This window comes from Aspergillus aculeatinus, assembly GCF_003184765.1.
Source record: "Aspergillus aculeatinus CBS 121060 unplaced genomic scaffold BO66scaffold_9, whole genome shotgun sequence".
Classification (NCBI taxonomy): domain Eukaryota; kingdom Fungi; phylum Ascomycota; class Eurotiomycetes; order Eurotiales; family Aspergillaceae; genus Aspergillus; species Aspergillus aculeatinus.
The window spans coordinates 411,762-431,987 of record NW_020291478.1 but is presented as its reverse complement, the minus strand read 5'-3'; the positions used below and the strand labels follow the sequence as shown (position 1 = coordinate 431,987).

The following is a 20,226-nucleotide window of genomic DNA, read 5'->3' as shown; positions in this document are numbered from 1 at the left end:
TGGAGACCTTCTGCCGCGTCGATGAAACATGACATCCCGTGTGTCGTGTGGGGGGGGGGAGTGATCGGCTAATATGCTTATCAGCGCGTGCGTATATTAGGTGCAATCACCATGCAACGCTCTCCATCTTAAAAACTTCTTGTGTATTCTCCAAAATGTCTTTCCCAACTGCCAGTCCAACAGGCAGCCCTCCTTCTCCTCCTCCGCAACCCATCGAACCCCCGATCCTCCTCCAATCCGAGCGCCACAAGACCTACTATGAAAGCACCCGACTCGCGCGGCGCCGCTACGAGCACGCCACCCTCCGCGAGGGTCTGCAGCGGGGATTATCGCTCTGGAGCATTCTGGCCATATTATCGGGTGGTGGGCGTGAGGATGCCCACGCCCCCTACCGCGGAAGGAGATTGCATCCTTGCAGGGTGACGAGCCACAGCCACGGGCATCGACTTGAGGGCCGCAGCATTGGTTGCGCACCCACAGCCATGCATTACGCCCACCCCCACACCCACAACGACCCTCCGCTCGAAAGACACGAGCATCAGAATCATCTCAACATGTTTCCATCTTCATCTCCCTATCGGCAGAGCCAGCTCGCCATTCACCATCGCAGGACAACTGAATATTCCACCAGCAGCACCAGCAGCACCAGCAGCAATACAACCCCCTCCCCACCCCGCCTACCCCACCATCAATATCACCACCAGCGACATAACAACCACCACAACCAGATGCACAATAACTCAACCCCAGCCCCAACTCAGACCCACGACCATCCTCCCAGAAACCAAATCAACCCTCTCTTCACCTTCACCATCAATCCCCCCCTCATCACCCCGGATAGCTCCTACTTCGCCCGCGTCTCGGACTACCGGGTGCGCAGCCGGAAGCGGCCGTGGGAGGGGGACCGGAGCTGGGATCGGAGCTTTTTGTGTCGGGCTTATAAGCGGCGGCGGGGTGGGGGTGGGGGTGGTCCTGGGACTTTAGGTGTTGGGTTGGGCGGGGATGGGAGGAGAGTGCGTGGTGGAGGGGCCGTGGTGTTGGAGAGGGGGATTGTTTGGGAGATGGGGGGTGGTGGTTCTGGCGGTGGGATTGGGGAGGGGGATTGGGAGGGGGATGATGGGCTTGGGGAGGCTAATGGGGATGGAAATGCGGGGAGGTGGCGGTATTGGGTTCCTGTTTAGCTGTTCGGTGGTCTATTGGCGAGGGGATAGGATTCTGAGTTACTGTGCGTGATTGGCATGATTATGGCTTTGGTCACACAGGATAAGACGGGGTAGAGCAATGGATGATGTGCTGATCACTGGTTGATTTCTCTATGGTTGCCAACGCTGGAGGGTCCCATGCTATTTCGTGTTGGGAGATATTATGTGTTATATGTATTGTACATGCGTGGTTAGCTCGATGGCCTGCATCGAGTCGATCTTGTTTTGCAAGGCTGTTGAAGCTAAGGACGCTTCCTGAATACTAGCGGGCACTCATCCTATCTCACGTCAGTTTCGGTCCCACGTATCAACACGACGTCAAGGAAACTCACCATCGGAAACAACGTGGCAAACACCCGGATCTCCTCCGACCGGGCCGTCGCATGATGCGTCCAGTCCAGCTCCAGCGCCGCCTTCCCAATCATCCCCGCCATCGACAGCGGCACGTACTTGCGGGCCAGGCAATCGTGCGCCCCTGCCCCGAACACCAGCCAGTTCTTCGTCTTCGACTCGGCGTCCCCCGTGATCCAGCGGTCCGGGTCGAACACCTCCGGGTTCGGATACGCCTCGGGGTCATGCAGCGCCGGCCAGCACGAGGGGATCACCATCGCCCCCTTGGGCGCGGTATACTCTGGCGTGATGGGGAAGTCGCGGGTCGCGAGGTAGGGCACGAAGATGACGGGCGGGCGATGGCGGAGTAGCTCCTTGATGACCGCGCTGGTGTAGGTCAGCGACTCCAGCATGGGCAGGTCGAAGGCGCGGGAGCGGTCGCCGCCGCGGGCGGCCAGGTTCTCCGCGCGCACGCGCGCCAGCACGTCCGGCCGCTGGGCCAGGATCTGGAAGATCCAGGTCGTCGCGCTGCTGGAGGCGTCCTGCGAGGCGAACAGGAAGGTGAACAGCGTCTCGCTGATCTCCTGGTCCGTGAACTCGCGGATCAGGTTCTTGGGCTTCTCCTCGTCCGGCACGGCCTCGCCCGCCGCCAGCCGTGCGCGGTACCGGCTCGACTCCATCATGTGCCGCACCCAGTGGTCCACGATGCAGGTCGGCGGCGCCCCGCGCGCCATGTTCGCCTTGCAGGCCGCCGCGCACCGCGCGAACTCGGCGTGCACCGCGTCCGCCGTCCGCTTGCCCCACCACGGCTTCGTGAAGGGCACGTACATCGACAGAGGGATGTTGACCAGCTCCAGCGCCGCCGTCGCCAGGTAGAAGTCATCCGCGATCTTTTGGATGGCGTCCGGCGAGATGTAGTCCCCGAAGAAGGTGCGGCACGACAGCGCGCAGTTGATCTCGCGGAAGAGGGTCATGAAGGGGATCGGCCGGTGGTCGTTGGCCGCGCTGGCCGCTACGAATCGGTCGAAGTAGTCCGCTAGGACCTTTTCCTGGGCTGGGAGGTAGGTCTCCATGGCTTTGTTGGTGAACAGCGGCGCCAAGCCCCGGCGGTACTCGGCGTGCGCTTTGCCCTGCAGGAAGACCCAGGCTTTGTGGCCGAGGATGTCTTTGGCGATGGGGACGAGGCACGGCTCTGCGTAGGTGGGGGATTTGAAGACTTTGTGCGCGAGGTCGCGGTCGGAGGCGAGGACGACGAATCTGGAGGGGGTTCAGGAGGGGGTGGTAAGAGATCGATGTGGTGGAACGTACTTGTGGAAGACGGAGACGCAGCTTAAAGGTCCACTCGCCCATTGAGCGAGGTATTCATCGAACTTGGGATGGATGGCTTGGAGGAACGGGCCCATAAGGGGGATCTTGAATGTCGGACCGGCGATAGAGCCCTTTCGCTTGATGTACATGACTATTCGTGCGGAGTCAGTGACTGGTTGGTAGTTGAAGAGGGTGTTGCAACCTTGATCGTAAATTACTACTCCCAGTAGAAACGTCACAATACACTGCCAGGTGGACCAGCCCGATAGGAAGGAGTATGCTGGGTTGGGCCATGTTGGCGGCTGCGCGAGGTGCGCCGTGGTGATGTTGACAAACTCAGCCATAGTGATTTTGAATGAGGAAAGTAATTGAGGGAACTATCGAGACGAGTGGTCATTGTACTGCTTTATACGAACGGACTGAAACATGAGAAAAGGAGAGTGGCTGCATTAATTCATCATCATGCGATGAAATACTCTGGCACTGCATTTTGTATACATGACCCGATTGGGACTAGACCCCGAAAACACATTCGGGCTCTAGTCTCTTCCGGGTTAGACTCGAATAGCTTCCATGGCCATTGATTCACTCTTCAATCACTTCACACTCCACAGTTTCATCTCTGGCTGCTGTTTAGTTATTATCATTTCCAATCCTTACAAACCACTTGAATGACATTGGCGCTACTACTTGGATATTCCATGGCCCCTGAGGAAGAGATTCTCAGTTGACAAAGTCGGGTGTTCTTTTCCTCCAGGTCTTCCTGAAGCGCAGGCAGCATCCCTCGGCATCCGCTTGGCGACCCTTTCCCTTACACAGTCTAGATCGGTTCTTCATCTCCACCAACACTCTTCTCTTCCGTGGCACAATCTCGAGAGAAACACATCTAGTCCACACTGCATAACACCACAATGTCGCGAACACTTCGTCGCTCCTGTACCGCCTGTTACAAGTACAAACATAGCTGCGATCTCCGCACTCCGCGCTGCTCGCGCTGTATCAAGCGCAACGTTCCGTGCGTCTACGCAAATCAACCTTTGACAGCACCGGAGGATAGCGGATCGACGATAGCGCCCAACTACTCGACTGCTTTGACCAGCTACAGGTTCCCCGGTCTCGACCCTTTCGACTCCTACCCCCAAACGCGATTGCCCCGGGAACGCGTTCAACGTCTGATCCATAGTTGTACGTATTGCTTTCACCTAGCTTGTACCAGGAAATTCGACTTACCTGCCAGTCCTGCACAAAATTGCCTTTCAGTACTATCCGCTGGACTTGAATGCAACGACCAATCCGTTTCTTATTTCATGGTGGCCGCTGGCTCTGGGCGATCCGGCTTTGTTTCATGTCTCTCTGCAGACAGCGTGTCTGGACGAAGAGCTGCTCGCTCAGAAAGGCTTCCAGGCCTCGGAAATCCTCATGACTGACTCGGTGTCGCTACTACGCCGCAAGATTGACGACCAGTCCCTGGCTGTTCAGGATGGGACGATGAACTCCGTTATCACCTTGGCGGCTATTGAAGTAAGTTCTGAGATTCCACACTTTGACGCAGTGCTGATCACCGCGGCACCAGTTTGGCAAGGGGAATGTCGACATTGCCGGGATGCATGTCCGCGGGGTTAAGAAGTTGGTCACGCTGAGAGGCGGCATCAATTCAGTAAGACAGACCAGCCCTTTGACTGCTCGGATGATCAGTTGGTAAGTCGACTTGTCCCCCAACAAAAGCTTTCTGACGTATGCCGCCAGGGTATCGATGCTTGTCATGGGCCACCCCCAGTTCGAAACGCAGGACGATGTCGGCATCGGAGATGGCATTCCCTCAACTCCTGAATACCAATACGCTTCCTCGACGGACCTCCTTGAGGGCGGAGTAGTCGGTTTTGTCCACATCGTTAAGGACGATCTCGAGTACTCGGTTCGGAACGTCTTCATCCGTCTCCGCAACGTCTTTCAGCGTGCGCGCCGTATACCCTTCCCACCGACCCATCTCCACGACCTGACATGTTTTGTCATCCACCGACTACTTCTTTCGGCCCCCTTAGACTCTGCGGGACCAAATTCTACAACACCGCCATCAATACCATCCTCTATAACCGAATGCATCCGCTACGCCACCATCATCTACATGTTCATCATCCATGGTCCAACATACTACTCACACGCAGTCATCTTGAACACGATGGTCATGCGATTTGTGCAGCATCTCAAGCTCCTCGATCTGATGCCCCACATCCATTCCTCCCTTGATGTTTGGTTCGTAGCAATTGGGATGGTCGCTTCTGCCGGAACTCACCCCGCTCACTACCAATGGTTCTTGGAGAGAGCCCGGATGGTAGCAGGCGCCTTGAACCTAAGGAGCTGGAGCGACGCAACCGAAAAAGTCAAAAGTGTCCTGTGGTTTGACACCCCGCAGGGAGATGCGATCTTTCGCCCGCACTTGGATGCGATTTTTAGCGATGCAACAGATATCTCAGTGCACCGACTCGATCTTGCAGTCTGTGTTTCGTCGAGTAGTGCTCGCGAAGGGCTACCGCGAACGGCACACTTATCCGATACATACACATGACATGACGGCAACCGTGAACGGGGTGCAGAGTGAACTGAAGTGCCGACAGCGGTATGCGGTGCGAGCGAAGGTATCCGTCCCGAGGTGATGGTGTCGCCAAGCAGGAAGTCCAGAATTTTAGGTTCAAGACTACAGTTCCCCGCAATACTGACTTGCAACCTCTTTCGCGCTTCGAGGGGCTATCTTTCTATAGACACTTCCCACATCAAGCGCTACTCCTCAAAGATCTAACATGCAATAACTCTTTCTATGCGCGTTGGGATAAGCAGTATCTGCCAAGCTCCCGCTCCGCAATCTCTGACACTGAAACCGGTTGTGATTGGCAGTTGGGCGGGTCGAGCCGGGTTGATGCCGAGAAAAAGAGGAGCAACACATCAACCGACAGACAGATCAGGTCCGTGGAAGCTGTGTAGCCAGAGATATGGTCTTATTGCCTTGGCTTGAGTGCGCACCTGTTCCTGGATAGAGCTGGAACAACAGGATCGAGGCTATCACCAGCGAAAGAAGATTCTTCCGCCCATGAGTCAGTGATATCGGCAACCGCCGACGCAATACTCCGTACACCAGGGGAATTGGAGAATTCAGCACAGACCTTCTCTAGCCGTCAGCAGCGCTCTTTCTGACTCGCGTTGACTAATTCTACCCCTGTTATGACGTTATGATTGGCTCATCGGACTATCCGAGTCGGACCTCCGACACTAAGAGGGTCGCCTCGGTCACTCGCGGTGCCGAGACCCGGTGGCAATCCCAATAAAGATCGAAGGCTTGCGTCTTCTAGAATGCGAGGGGAAGTCGTGAATTTGCTGCATACCCAAATTCTTCAGGCAGCATGACGGTAGTGCCTGGAACAACGGTCTCGTCGACACCGCCATCTAATGATGTCGAAAAGGCCGCTAAGCCCGTATCCTCGCCCGATCCTAATCTGGTGCGATGGGAGGAAAATGACCCTGAAAATCCACAAAACTTCTCGACGGCGTATAAATGCTGGATCACCTTCCAATTAGGGATGCTGGCCCTAAGTGCCAGTTTGGGATCGAGTATCATCTCCCCTGCGCAAACGGACCTGATTGAATACCTTGGGATCAGTAAAGAGGTCAGCATCCTGGCCACGTCGCTGTACATGTAAGATTCACTCTCTAGCAACTGAAAGCAGTCCAATTGACGGAGGATAGTCTCGGATTCGCCTTCGGTCCGCTGTGCTGGGCGCCGATCTCAGAGATCTGGGGTCGTCGTTGGTCGATGCTCCCAGCGGTATTCTGCATGGGTCTATTTAGCATCGGCACTGCGACCAGCAAGACCACTGCTTCCGTGCTCATCACGCGGTACTTCGCCGGGCTGTTTGGGTCTGCTCCCGTCAGCAATGTCTCCGCCGCCCTCGGGGATATTTTTCACATGAAAGCGCGGGGGATCGCCTCGACCTCGTATGCCATCTGCGTCGTTGGCGGACCCACGATGGGACCCATCATCGGGGCGGCATTGGTATCGAACCCTTCTCTCGGCTGGCGCTGGACCGAATACATCGAAGCGATCTTTGTGTTCTTCGTATTCGCCGTCACATTCCTCTGTTTGCCTGAGATGTACGGCCCCGTGCTCCTGCACAAGAAGGCCAAGCGCCTACGCAAGGAAACCGGCAATGCGGACCTCTACCACCCCCACGAGCATATGAAAATCGACGCCCACAGCATCGTGACGAAGCACTTCTCCCGGCCCTTGGTCATGCTCGTCACCGAGCCCATGGTCACCGTGATTGCCCTGTATGCCTCCTTCACCTACGCCCTCCTCTACCTCACCCTCGAAGTCTTCCCCATCGTCTTCGACGAACTCCGCCAGTGGAAACCCGTCGTCGCCACCCTCCCGTTCATCGCCCTCTTCGTCGGCGTCCTCCTGTCGTCCTCTTTCGTCATCCTCGTCGGCCAACCCTACTACATCCGCAAATTCGACGAAGGCGGCGGCAAGCCCGTGCCCGAGGCTCGCCTCATGCCCATGGCCGTCGGCGGGTTCTTGTTCGCGGCGGGCCTGTTCTGGTTTGGCTGGACCGCCGCACCGAAGTACCACTGGGCGCTGCCCTGCGTGGCGGCGGGCATGTTTGGCTGCGGGTTCTGCATCATCTTCGGCCAGTGCATCAACTTTCTGGTCGACACGTACGGGCCCTATGCCGCGTCCGCCACCGCGTCCAACACGTTCCTGCGGAGTGTGCTCGCGGCGGCGTTCCCGCTCTTCTCGCAGCCCATGTTCCATAATCTGGGCGTGGGCCCGGCCATGTCGATCCTAGGGGGTGTGGCGGCGGCGGCAATCCCGGTGCCGTTCCTGTTTATGGTGTACGGGAAGCGGTTGCGGGCTATGTCGAGGTTTGCGCCGTTCAAGGGGTGAGTCGGTGGCTCGGTGGTATTGTTAAAGGGATTGAGGAAGCTTTGCATAAAAGGTGTTTAGTGGTGTTTGATGATGTATAGGATACACATTTGCATATATATAATACAGACACGCATATATGTATACGTGGAAATAGATCACACATAATCGCATTATGCTTGGACTTGAAAAGAGCTCTAAAGTAATCTTTTTTCGAAGAGGGGACCATGATATCTGGTCATTGAATCAAAGTCCGGAAGAAAGGGACTCGGCAAGACCATAGGTGGCTATAGTCGTGTTCTACGAGTGCAACCTGCGAATGCGCAAAATATGTATATATGTTATTTTGAAAATAAGAAAGGAAAAAATTGAAACCATTCCGCCCCATCAAAACCAATAAATTATGGATCGTCCGCAACCAAAACACTTGGACAGAACAGATCGGGTCAAGAATTCGCAATTGAATAGAGCTTCCTGCCCAGGAAAGAAGCTAGGTAGGGCACGTGCAGCAGGTTCTTCAAGCGCCCAGTGTAAAAAAACCATGACAAGAACTAGTTATCCTATGTATTGGGTATTCTATTTTGTTGATCCTTGTAACTGTTAAGCGGCCGCACTTTCACACAACATCCGATATGGTGTAGTGGCTAACATCGCCGTCTCTCACACGGCAGCCGGGGGTTCGATTCCCCCTATCGGAGCTCATCTTTTTGTGTTTTTTTTTGGCTGTAGCTTCCGTTGTTTAAGCACAATCTTGTTACGCTACTTGGCTGCACTTCCACACAACATCCGATATGGTGTAGTGGCTAACATCGCCGTCTTTCACACGGCAGCCGGGGGTTCGATTCCCCCTATCGGAGACCATCTTTTTGTGCTTTTTTTGGTGGCTGCCGCGTCCTTCTTTCAAGCTCATCTTTTTCGTGCCACTGGAGAACGTTGATAGAATATAGATAACATGTCGTGATGATGCCATGGTATACTTTCGGTCGGGTCGGGCAGCCACGCGAGACTGGAACTCAATTGTTTGGTTGTCCGGGAGTTTGGCCTGCGACCTGTCACAGCAGCATCAGGATCCGGCCGTCGATCCCAGTGAACTCGCCCAATCAGCAGCAACAACCGTAAGATCTCAGCTCGGAATCTCTGAGCCTTGTGTCACGCGAACAGCGAATAAAAGTTCGATCCCGTTCGACAGAGACAGGGCGGAGAAGAATGCATAGTAGGATTACTTACATACCTATAGTTAGTTATTCGCCGTCTTACTCCATGCGGATCTCACGGTCACCTGCCCGCCCACACCGCACCTCCTCACTCACTCCAAGCCTCTCAAGACCACAAACCATCATATGTCCCAGGAGCAGTCTTACCATGGCGTCATGCTATGTAGCTCCTACACTGAGTATCTTTCATTCTTCATCGATCTCATAACCCCGACTGTGCAGGCCATTTTCTCGCCGTGCATCTAGCTATTTAGCTTGGAAATCTAGGAGGTCGTTCAACTCGCCCAATCTCGCTTCGCCTTATTCATCAACAGCAACGTCACGCGTCGATGCAAATACAGCAAACGGTGAATACCAATACGAATACAATTGGGTTGATGGCGCGGAGACGCTTGAGAGGTATAGACCTGGAGGCTACCACCCTATCATGATCGGCGACCTACTTCACGACCGTTATCACATCGTCGACAAGCTCGGCTTCGGAGGGTACACGACAGTCTGGCTGGCGCAGGACACTCGTCTGAAGCAGTATGTTGCTCTCAAGGTCGGTATCGCAGATTCGACATTGCAGGAGCCGATTGTTCTCAGAGCGCTTACCACGCCGTTGTCATCACCACCACCACCATGTCCGATACCTTTGGGGTGTAATTCCATCCCCAAGACCCTAGATGAATTTGAGCTGAACGGCCCAAACGGAAAGCACCTATGCTACACCATGCCACCAGCACGCTGCAATCTTCGAGATGTCTCGTTCAGTCGCCTCTTCCCGCTGGACGTGGCGCGGGCTCTCTCAGGCGGCCTGGCGATTGCTATCGCATACATGCATTCTCGAGGCTACGCCCATGGAGGTTGGTCTTGCCCCAAAAGATCATCGTTCTTGTTGAAGGGGATGATGCATTGTGAGCTAATGATCAATTCTAACATCCGCCTCTCGCTCCATGTCCAGATATACATCTGCGCAATATCCTCGCCAAACTGCCCTCCAACTTCGATCACCTGACCGTTGAGAAGCTGTATGAGGAATATGGCGAGCCAGAGACCGTTCCCATCACCCTTCGCAGCACCCACAAAAATGAAAGGGGGCTCCCGCCAAACGTGCCCGCGGAAGCCGTCCTACCGCTCGACTTCGGGATCGAAGCGGAGGAATTCTCCCTCGCGGACTCGCACCTGATTCTGAGCGACTTCGGCGAGGCCTTCGCTCCGGACTCGCACCCCCGGAAAGGGAAAGATTGTCACACCCCCCTGCCGATGCGGCCCCCAGAGGCGAGGTTCGAGCCGTCCACCGCGCTGTCTTACTCCGCCGATATCTGGACCCTGGCCTTCGCCATCTGGGAGATTCTGGGCATGAAGGCCCTCTTTAGTGTGGACTTTGGCACGGCAGATGAGCTCGTCTCCCCGTACATTGACGTGCTCGGGCCGATGCCCCAGGCGTGGTGGGAACGCTGGGAAGAAAGGGGTCAGTTCTTCGAGAACGATAGTCAGAGATGTCCGAAGAGGGATCGGTACGTCTGGCCGCCCATCGACCAGGAATTCGAGGACGGGATTCAGCATTATCGCCGAAAGCGGAAAATGGGCGCATTCGGGGCGGAGGAGACGGCGGCGATCTTGGAGCTCATGCGGCGGATGTTGGCGTTTCGGCCGGAGGAACGGCCGTCGGCTGCGGAGGTGCTGCAGTCGGAGTGGATGGTCAAGTGGGTGTTGCCTGATTACGAGCGGAGTTTGCGGTGTCGCAGTGGGTTTCATGGATGATTGCCGGGGATCTGATTGTTGATATACCATTTCTGACGGCGGAAGCAAAGGGGCTTGGGGGCGAATAGGGCAGGTGGAAACTTGATACCTTAGCAAGAGAGTTGTTCTTGAAAGGCACCCGTACCCGTACCCTCTTTCCCATTTAGCCCTCTACTACAGTCTGAAGTGTTTTCTGCTACGCCAGGTGTAATCAAGGTCGTGTTTGCTTTTGTAGACAAATCATAGATGCCCATCACTGCTTCAGGAGGTCTCAGTCTTTCGCTAGCCCTGCCCGCCGGCGGTCAACTGTAGTACTGTAAAGAGTCGGTACTAGTTAGTGGGGATAACTATGTCGAACGGTCTTGCAACAATCCGCCCATGTGAGGCCAAGGGCGATACCAGCAAGCGAGTGGCCCACGCAAGAGAAACAACGGAAGTTCCTCTACACACCCGTGACACCCCCCGAGGCACCTTGCCAAGCGAGCGGGGAGGCGAGGCCGGCCCTCTTCGAATACCTTGTCAACGTCTCATACCTGAGGGAGGCTACAATCTTTTTCTTGTCTTGGGTTCGAATTCTATACAGTACATCAAAGCGTAGCTATTCTTCTTGAGTCTAAATATCTATCCCTATAGAAAAAGATAACCAGTTGGGTTGATCGGGTAACGTCGCGGGTATACATGCATTGTATAGGAGTTCGGCAGGAAAACGCGCGTGTTTCGGAAAGGTAACCCGCTAACTCCCCCCTCAGAAGAAGACCCTGGCCAAACTGCTCAACTTAAGTCAACCAGCATTCGTCACCCTTCGTCAGGTCCTCATGGAGTTACGAAGCGCTAGCCTCGTAAGGGCATGATATCCAAACAGTGTATCGATGGAACAAATCGGTAACTGCGTTGGAAATGCATAACTACTTCCCAATAAAGATGTACCGGATGTTTACGTGGGGCATCGGGCCTCCATTTCCCTGCGCGGGATGTCTGCGAGGCTGTTTTGTGATCTGGTTATCCCCACTGGCAGAATCAGACAGGTCCGGTGGGTCAGAACAAGCAGTGCTTTGACACGTCCCTTTAGGAAAGGCAAGTATAGTGTGATGTTCTTTCTGCATTAAACTAATATACGTAAACAGTCCCAATTTTCGTCCCAAAATCAACTGTCCCAAACAGGATGTCAAAAGCCATAAAAGACATTATTATAACACAGGTAAGATTCCTCCTTGCTTCAACAAACCGGGAGGGAGGGGGGTATAATCTTGGATCTCGCCGATTTGAGTTTCAGCTGAGTGCGATCACGCTGCTCGCATCGAACCCAAACACAGTTTACTTCGCCTCCGCTGCGTCAACCTTCTCAACACTGTGCGCCGTGCTCAACGAGCTCGTGCGGTAGAAGTAGTCGTGCACGGAGCCGCCCAGTAACTCGTCCTCAATGAAGGCGTCCGCATCATCCTCCCGCTTGGTCTCCTCGCTCAGGCGCGCCATCTTGGTCTCCCACTCGGCGCGGTATTCGCGGATGCGCTGCTGGTAATCCAGCTCCGGGTTGTAATACTTGCTGGCGCCCCGGAAGCGCTCCCACACCGACAGATGCTTCGGGTGCACGGCCACGCCGTGATACTCGTGCTCGCGGCCCTCCCGGATGTAGATCCAGCGGCGCTCCTGCTCCTTGAGGTCGAGGCCGGTGGTGTCGGGTAGGAACAGGTACGTCAGGGCCATACCAAGCAGTCCCCACCACGGGACGAAGTAGAACTTGGTCTGGGTATCTATGTAGTTGAAGAGGACGGCCGCCAGCAGCGCGCCGAGCTTGCCCGTCGCAGCGGAGATGCCGTGCGCGGTCGCCCGGATCGGGGTGGGGAAGACCTCACCGGCCACGAGGAAGGTCACGCAGTTGGGGCCGAACTGGTTGAAGAAACTGGACAGGAAGTACATCGTCTGGAACGAGTGGATGTGTGCGGCTTCCGTGTAGTAGTCGTAGTTGAACGCAGGCACCACGAACATGATGAAACAGAGCAAGAAGCCCCAGATCTGCATCCATTTACGGCCGTAGAGCTTGTTGTCGACGAAGGCGATGGCGAAGTAATAACCAGCCAAAGTAACGACAACGTCGATGAAACTCCATTGCCACGTGGTGAAGATCGATTTCGACTTCGGGCTGATGACGGCAATGAAGTCGCTGGAGAACAGCTTGGCGCCGTAGAAGAAGACGTCGTTGGCGAACCAGCCACCAGCCGTGGCAAGGACACGCGGAGTGAAGTGCTTGAAGGTCAAGCGGAGGGACTCGCTGTCGTAGCCGGTCACGGACACCTTGGCCGCCTTCTTGGTGGCTGCGAGCTGCTTGCTGGCGGCCTTCATGTGGTAGGCACGGTAATAGAGAAGCCAGAGAGTGCCAACCAGCGGGATCACGAAGGAGATGCGGTAGGTCCACTGGGTGGCGGTCTGGTTGATGGGCTCCTCGCCGCTGCCGGCGTTGAAGATCAGAAGCAGGATCATGAGGAAGGCCTGGTTGAGAACCTGACCCCAACCTTGCATCGAGAAGCATGAGATCACTTTGGCGCCGCGGTGAAGACGATCCTCCCGAGTAGAGAGCTTGCCAGAGCCGACGGCATTCTCCATGCTACTTGTGACAGTCATCGGGTACTCGCCACCTATCAGACAGCCAGTCAGTCATCGTATCATTGGGACCAAAAAGGCAAGGAGGCAGATACTCACCAACACCGATGCCGTAGATGAACAAAGACCACGCATAGCAGATGACCCAACCGTTCTGTGTGGTACCCCAAGCGCAAACCAGCATGACCAAGCCTAGAATCATAATCCAGGCATCTTGTAGCAGACCCCAACGACGGCCGATCCAATCGCCAATAATACCGACCAACACCTGTCCGATGATAATCCCGACGATCTCGAGGTAGGATATAGCGGAGATCCAGTTCTTGGAGCAGATCTCGTATTTGCCCCAACAAGATTCGAAGGACTTGCCAAACAGGGTGGAGATGTTTCCGATGGAGAGCAAAACATAACTATGACACATCAGACCAACATCTTCTTGTAGAGAGTCCCAGCCAGGATGGACTTACCCTTCCAGACCAATACCAGCACCTGGAATGACGGTGTCACGAAAGTAGTTCATCAGCGGCGACAAAGGATCGGCCTTGAACTGCTGCCAGAGAGCCGACCACTGACGGCTACTCTCCTTGGAGTCCACGGAGCGGACGAATTTGATCCGCTGGCCGAGAGAAAGATCGGCCCAGTAGACACCCGCTTGGGTGTAACTATCATCGGGGCGAAGGAGTTTGTCGAAAGCCTCCTTCTCGCTGTGGCTCATCTCAGGGAACTCGTGCTTGGCGGCCATGTCGGGCTCGCGAGAAGCGTCAAAGTCTGCCATATCGAGTATGTATTGACAAAAGGTCCTCGAGGCTGTTGAGAGACAGATGATCCTACCCGAAAAAGGGGGGGAGGGAGGAGAACTGATGGGCTTAAATATGCATGAACGGCGAAGGGGTTGCATTATGATGCTATATGCACCGAGAACCATCAACATCAGACTCGTTCAGCACGTTCTAGCGGTGGAGATTGTGGTTGGCTAGAAGCAGTTGGTTTGGTCCACTAGCGGTGCTTTAGTCGGCCAGGCAGTTGCATCTCACCCCGGTCAAGCGAGACGAACTAGTGGGCCTTCGGCCTCGGAGGGAAGCAACGTGACAGTTGGACCGGATCAGTGTGTCAAGTAATCTCGGTTCCCTAGGCTCAACGACCAACGAGGGTTTTCTGATTGCATGAGCGAGAGTTGGCAAGGCGGGCTGGCTGACGGTGGCCTCGGGCCTGGACAACCCATGCCGCTGCTCGACGGCAGCTGTGCGCCAGCATCTAGATTGCAGACCTTGCTGTTATCTCCATTGCAAATGAATTCACGATTATCACATCGCAACTAACCGGTTCAAATCGGAGACTAAGATGAAGGACCGGGTCGGACTGAGTCATGGCCCCGAGCACAGTAGGTTTAGCGAAGAAGCAGAGACAAGAGAAGAAGAGAAGAAGGGGAGCAGACAAGCCTCCTTGGCCAGACTTGGCCCAACTTGGCCCAACTTGGCTCCTGCGACACCCGGCATGGCAGCGGGCGTGGCACCACGTGCGAGGAGAGAGCTGTGACTTGCATCCACGGTCCTGTAGCACCAAGTGGGCTGCACTTGGCGAAATGGCCAAAAAGTGTCTCGTGTCTCGTGTGTTGATGAGAGGTAGAATCAAAGAGGAGAAAGAGCGCACGTGCCCGGCCTGGTTGTTTTCTCTCGCCCGCTGGCCGCCGTCCCGTGCGCCCCCTATCGACGCCCTAACCTGTATCGAGTCTAGGCCCCGAATCCTCTGTTCTCCGAGTGCCTCATCAATCATCATCTAATTAACCAACTACCCATTGTTGGATTACAATGGGAGAGTCAAGTGCCAGGACGTTCTTCTTTTTTCTCTGGGGCTACGGTTATTCCAGGATTCTGTGAGTTTCTTCTGATTCAGATACCACCCACTGATCCTCCCTTGCGGCATGTCGACTTCTCATGTCATGGTCTTCCTCGGCTGCAATATATACTGGTCCTGCGCAGGAAGACCATCATGGCGTTGAGTATTGAGATGAAGATTGAGGAGACTAGCATGACTTTTGGCGCATTGGAAAATTATGGTACGCAGTTGAATAGTCAGGCCAATCTTCATGTCCATTCACTGACTCATACGATGCGCTGCACTACAGATTCTCATGCCCCTCCCAGATCATTCAATCCATAAATGCACATTGACGAGTGCGTTGGTCCCAGAAAGGTCAAGATCTTTTCTATCTCAGTGATTGAAAAATGACAGATACAAGATCTCTCAATGCTCTACCGACTCCACGCTCAAACGACAGCAAGATACCATTATATACAATTATGAATGACAGTGTAGAAAGTACTGTACACCTGACGGCCCCTCGTCATACCGCCGGGCTATGCAACGGGGAAGAGGCCAGCCGTAGATACCGGTGTGGCCGCCACTTGAACCTCCGCGTCCACCAGAAGATCAGAATCGTGCCGAAGCAAGCGAGCAGAATCATGCCGATGACCACATCATTGATGGCCCGCAACAGATCGTCTGCATCGGAGACGTGCTCGGACTCCTCCTGGGCCACTTCTTCGTCCATGACAATGGTCTCGACCAGCGTGGCCGGGTCCACCACCATCTCCTCGACAGCAGGCTCGACAGCCACCAGCGAAGCAGGATCATCAGGGACGAGGAGCAGCTGCTCTCCATCCTCGGATGCGTACTTCAGAGCTCCCTCGATATCGGAGCGGATGATCCGCGACCAGCCAAGGGAGTTCCCGTTGCGATCGAGCGCTTCGGCAGAGACGAAGTCCCAGTAGCCCGGGGTCACGAAGACCGACTCGAAGTCGTGCTTGGTCACGTTGCCGATCAGATAAGGGACGGAGGTCTCGTCCGCTTGCGAATAGAAATTCCAGACGGCGACCTCGGTGGCGCCGTTCCAGCTGACGTGGACGACGGTGATCAGCTCGGGATTCGACGCAGCTGCGCCTGCGACGGACGGATGCGCCTGGTTGGGTTTGCTGGCGTAGACGGACGCGGCCAGAGCGGGCGGCTGCTGGGGGTGGCCGACGAACGGGAACTTGTACGACCGGTAGCTGTTGAAGCGTGGGGAGAGGAACTTGGCTTCCATGAGCGCGGTGCCGTCCGGGGCGTGCTCGCTGTGGTAGCCTTGCGCGCTCCAGCCCATGAAGACGTTGCCTCCTTCGAGCCGCTGGAGGTTGCCACGCATGCGACTCAGGCTCCCGTCCGGACGGGTGTAGCGGCTCCGCAGCGTCGCGGTCATTCGAACGGTGTCCAGCTCGACGATCATGCCGGAGGACACGTCCTCTTGGTTGGTGAAGTCGTCGGAGGCGTTGTTAAGGAACGACAAGACGGTGTGCGTCTCGTTGGCGGAGACGAATCGCGCGTTGTGTTGCTTGGAGAAGGTGAAATCCATGGCGAAGTTGGTGTATTTCCCGCCCAGGCGCCAGATGATGTGCCCGTCTTGCCCGGAGATCAGATAGATGGTGCTGGTGTAGCGAGCCGACAGGAGGTAGTCGCCGTACACGTTCTTGTCCGCCGCGTTCACATGGATGTAGTCCAGACCTCCTCCTCCTTCGGGCGGCGACCACGGCATCACATGGTCCGACTCGTGGAGGGGGATCTTGTCGCGAGAGTCCCAGTCGAAGAGCACCGCGCTGGTGGCCAGGTCGATCTCCACAAACCCTCCCGAAGCCACTCGGCTCGATTCCGCTGGCCGGCCCAACTCCGCCAGGGACTGGTCCTGAATCCGGATCGAGGCCGCCAAGGCCGTCTTCCCGCCCGGAAGCACATTGAACTCGTGCAGATCCCACCGCTCTAGGTCATTCGTGATGGGAATGGTGTTCTCCACCAAGTATTTGTCGTTGAGTATGTAAGCGGCACCTTTGGCCAACGGCGTGCCGTCGTTAATGTAGTTGTTTTGGAGAATGAATGAAAGATGGGTGGCACCATCGGCGATATGGCTCGTAGGCTTGAAGTCGAAGACATTGCGGTTGTTGTGGAGACAAGATCCGGTCCAGACCAGCTTGCCGTCCTGATCGTAGATGTGAGGTCCCACTTGACAGGGATCGAATTTGCTGTTATATGGATCGGCGTCCAGGTGACTGTACGGCGCGACGAACCAGTACCCGGGGCTTACGCGACTGCGATCGTGATAGGTTATGTTGTATTTGATTGCCTTAACATTTGGCATCTGCGAGCGAGACGGTCAGTCTGGGGTCCGGAGGAATTGATAAGTTGAAAACGTACAGTGACAAACGAGAGGAGGTCATCATCGCGAGTGACGTCAAATGTGTCCGCAGCTTCCGTGGAAGGAAGCAAGGAAGGAAGCAGAAGCAGAAAAGAGGATAAAGAAAGTGAGCGCATTGTGTTCGCGACGAATGAGAAGTCTATAAATAGCGAGGGTGAGGCTTAAAGAAAGATCGACAGTTGCATGATGGGGTCAGCAGTACATGGCTTGACGATGGCTACATGCAAAGCAAATTGCAAAGGCAAAGAGGGTACGAGGAAGACATGAAGCAAGGACAGAAGCGAAGCTCTTAAAAACAAAAACGACGATCAGACGACAAAATCAGGAACAAGATAAAAGGGATAAAAATTGGGAATTGAGGCGTGGGCAGCCAAAGAGAAGAGGCAAAAGGGTCCCCACCACGTGAAACCACGGGTATCGCAGCGAGGGTTTATCGGCTTCTAGCCTTGGGGCGGCCCCACTGCCTCCCCATCAACTGGGAATCCTAAGCGACGGAGGCGTTCGTGTTCGTGACAAACGGGCAAAGCGGCCCGACACTAAGGGACCATCGGGGACCTCCAATTGGTGAGGGCGTAACCTGTCTTCGCAGCCGCGATACAACCCGTCAGGTATAAGAATAGTGTCAGTTGGAGGCTGAAGCGCTGCGCAGGACTCATATGCTCCTTATACCCCGTCAGGTTACGAGGAGACCAATCCTGAAACGAGCTGTGAAACTGACGTCTCTTTAGCATAGACATCTCCCCCAGTTGGTATCAGCCACCTGTTCTATCACACTGGAACACGTAACATCACTTGCTGTATCTTTTGCAGACGATTCATCCACAATAAGCGTCACTCTTTTGTCATCAGAGTCGTACTGTCTCTTAGTTCATTGCAGAAGCCAGACTTGCCATCTGTGACATGGATCTTGATTGATAAGGGCTCCGTTCCGAAGACTCAGTGCCTGGACTCTGCAGTGGCTCAGTAGGCTCAGTGGCGTATAACTAGCAACGCATCTCGGCTTCATGTCCTGAGAATTAAGCCCAGAGCATTGAAGCCCCCACAAGGATACGTACGCCTTCTTTCTTGACCAGTGGAACTGATCGCTAAAGATGACTTTGTTGATTCGGCGCCCCACAAATAAGCTTTGGGTAGCATGCAAGCGGCAGCTGTCAGTACAGCAGTTCGATTCTGGCAGCCAATGACCATAGGATAATGCACGAGCATGTCTTACAAGCTCGATGAGCTAGAAGCATCATGACAGCAATTGATCGGGGGGTTGTGAGACTCAATCACGGTTGAGAAAAGGTTCAGGATGAGCCGCATGATCTCGATGGGAAGCGACCGCTATTTGATGAATCATGGTACTCCTGCATTTCTTATTTGCAGCAGGGCGGGTCCCAATGAAAGTAGATGAAATGCAGACCAGGAGAACCACGGAAGAATGAAGGTCCGAGGACCGAGTATTTGCGATAGACACCTTGTATTTCAGGCTTGTGTCTTCGACTGCAGATCCCGGTTTGGGGTCCTGCAACAGGCCATCATCAATGTTGTTCACTTCAAGAGATTCAACCAGGGAGAGAGAAAGTGGAGCCAAGCCTCTGACACCGGCCATTACTCGTGCAGACTCCGAGAGCTGTCACGGGAAATAGAGATCCGTGAAATCGAATGGATCGATTGCATCGCACACATTGAAGACACCGGAGTACGCTGTAGACTAAAGACAATCAAACCGAGGTATTTGTCTTCTATCAGACCTTCGGATGCATCTAGTATCTGGTAACACACAAACTACTGCCACACTAGCGCAGGGGTACTGCGAGACAACTCCCAAGCTGGCTGCACGATGACACCGCAAGGCCGCCCGAGACTATTTACAACATTTGATGATCCATTCCCACCGGGGTTATAGCATGGAGAAAAGCAGCGCTGCAAGCATCGCCGCCGCCGATCCCGATCATGCAAGGGTCATCGGCATTGGCCGACCCGAGGATGTTGAGTGGCTGCTTTTTCCCTTCCCCACTTTAGGATTTCCCAAGTCTGATCTTATTGTTGATGATCGGCTTCTAGCAGCATGCCCGAAATACACTATCTGCTTAATGACATGTTGATCGTCGACAAAAGCCGGAAGGTCCACCGAGAGCAGTCAGGGTCTTGTCCGCATAAGTATGCGCAATGATCCATCTCACCCTCCCGCCGGCATCGGGCACGGCATCGGATTCAAAATGCCCCCCTTCGGAACTGTAGGATCAAACAACGATACATGACATCCCAAATGACTTTCCCTCGACTGAATCCCACAGAAGTCCAAGACAGTCTTGCAGAAGGGCCGACAGAAACCATGGACCACGAGCCAACCCCCGGACCCAAGCACCGCATGGACGGCGGCCTGACCGCATGGCTCCAAGTGCTGGGCAGCTGGCTGATCTTCGCCAACACCTGGTCCGTCACCTCATCTCCACATTGTTTCCGTGCCCAAACTTACCAGCAAGTAATCCACCCAATACCAGGGGTCTCACCAGTTCCTACGGCGTCTTCGAAACCCACTACACCACCGCTCTCCTGGCCGACTACACCCCGTCGGCGATCGCCTGGATCGGCTCGGTGCAACTCTTCCTCATGATGGCGATCGGGCTGCCTGTCGGCTCGATCATGGACCGGGGCCATCTGCGACTGCTGGTGGTCGCGGGCAGCGTCCTGCAGGTGGTGGGGATGCTGATGGTCTCGCTG

At 55.0% G+C, this 20,226-nt stretch overlaps 7 protein-coding genes and 2 non-coding genes across 9 annotated transcripts; 6 read left to right on the top strand and 3 right to left on the bottom strand.

Annotated features, from left to right (window-relative positions):
- Positions 1-155: 155 nt before the first annotated feature.
- BO66DRAFT_435873 (uncharacterized protein) lies at positions 156-1,181 on the top strand (the record flags this gene model as incomplete). Its single annotated transcript, XM_025650890.1, has 1 exon — positions 156-1,181. One exon carries the CDS (start codon positions 156-158, stop codon positions 1,179-1,181), a length of 1,026 nt encoding a protein of 341 aa, XP_025506802.1.
- A 118-nt stretch (positions 1,182-1,299) lies between these two features.
- On the bottom strand, positions 1,300-3,200 carry BO66DRAFT_469195 (cytochrome P450). The gene is made up of 4 exons (XM_025652709.1): positions 3,043-3,200; positions 2,841-2,991; positions 1,535-2,789; positions 1,300-1,480 (listed from the first exon to the last, which is right to left on the bottom strand). Exons 1-4 carry the CDS (start codon positions 3,182-3,184, stop codon positions 1,445-1,447), a joined length of 1,584 nt encoding a protein of 527 aa, XP_025506801.1. The 5' UTR covers positions 3,185-3,200; the 3' UTR covers positions 1,300-1,444.
- Positions 3,201-3,751: 551 nt separating this feature from the next.
- BO66DRAFT_435871 (Zn(II)2Cys6 transcription factor) lies at positions 3,752-5,406 on the top strand (the record flags this gene model as incomplete). Its single annotated transcript, XM_025650889.1, has 4 exons — positions 3,752-4,025; positions 4,078-4,361; positions 4,414-4,538; positions 4,587-5,406. 4 exons carry the CDS (start codon positions 3,752-3,754, stop codon positions 5,404-5,406), a joined length of 1,503 nt encoding a protein of 500 aa, XP_025506800.1.
- An 829-nt stretch (positions 5,407-6,235) lies between these two features.
- Positions 6,236-7,776, top strand: BO66DRAFT_316329 (MFS transporter; the record flags this gene model as incomplete). Its single annotated transcript, XM_025643506.1, has 2 exons — positions 6,236-6,528; positions 6,579-7,776. 2 exons carry the CDS (start codon positions 6,236-6,238, stop codon positions 7,774-7,776), a joined length of 1,491 nt encoding a protein of 496 aa, XP_025506799.1.
- A 605-nt stretch (positions 7,777-8,381) lies between these two features.
- On the top strand, positions 8,382-8,453 carry BO66DRAFT_t84. Its single transcript has one exon. It is a non-coding gene; the product is annotated as a tRNA-Glu (tRNA).
- Positions 8,454-8,540: 87 nt separating this feature from the next.
- BO66DRAFT_t85 lies at positions 8,541-8,612 on the top strand. Its single transcript has one exon. It is a non-coding gene; the product is annotated as a tRNA-Glu (tRNA).
- A 431-nt stretch (positions 8,613-9,043) lies between these two features.
- On the top strand, positions 9,044-10,948 carry BO66DRAFT_389538 (kinase domain protein). Its single transcript, XM_025646814.1, has 2 exons — positions 9,044-9,817; positions 9,916-10,948. Exons 1-2 carry the CDS (start codon positions 9,397-9,399, stop codon positions 10,716-10,718), a joined length of 1,224 nt encoding a protein of 407 aa, XP_025506798.1. The 5' UTR covers positions 9,044-9,396; the 3' UTR covers positions 10,719-10,948.
- Positions 10,949-12,011: 1,063 nt separating this feature from the next.
- Positions 12,012-14,070, bottom strand: BO66DRAFT_435868 (MFS phosphate transporter; the record flags this gene model as incomplete). Its single annotated transcript, XM_025650888.1, has 3 exons — positions 12,012-13,330; positions 13,395-13,705; positions 13,763-14,070. The coding sequence occupies 3 exons, from the start codon at positions 14,068-14,070 to the stop codon at positions 12,012-12,014; spliced, it is 1,938 nt and encodes a 645-aa protein (XP_025506797.1).
- Positions 14,071-15,386: 1,316 nt separating this feature from the next.
- Positions 15,387-17,831, bottom strand: BO66DRAFT_469190 (uncharacterized protein). The gene is made up of 2 exons (XM_025652708.1): positions 17,517-17,831; positions 15,387-17,460 (listed from the first exon to the last, which is right to left on the bottom strand). Exons 1-2 carry the CDS (start codon positions 17,631-17,633, stop codon positions 15,640-15,642), a joined length of 1,938 nt encoding a protein of 645 aa, XP_025506796.1. The 5' UTR covers positions 17,634-17,831; the 3' UTR covers positions 15,387-15,639.
- Between the last annotated feature and the right edge of the window lie 2,395 nt (positions 17,832-20,226).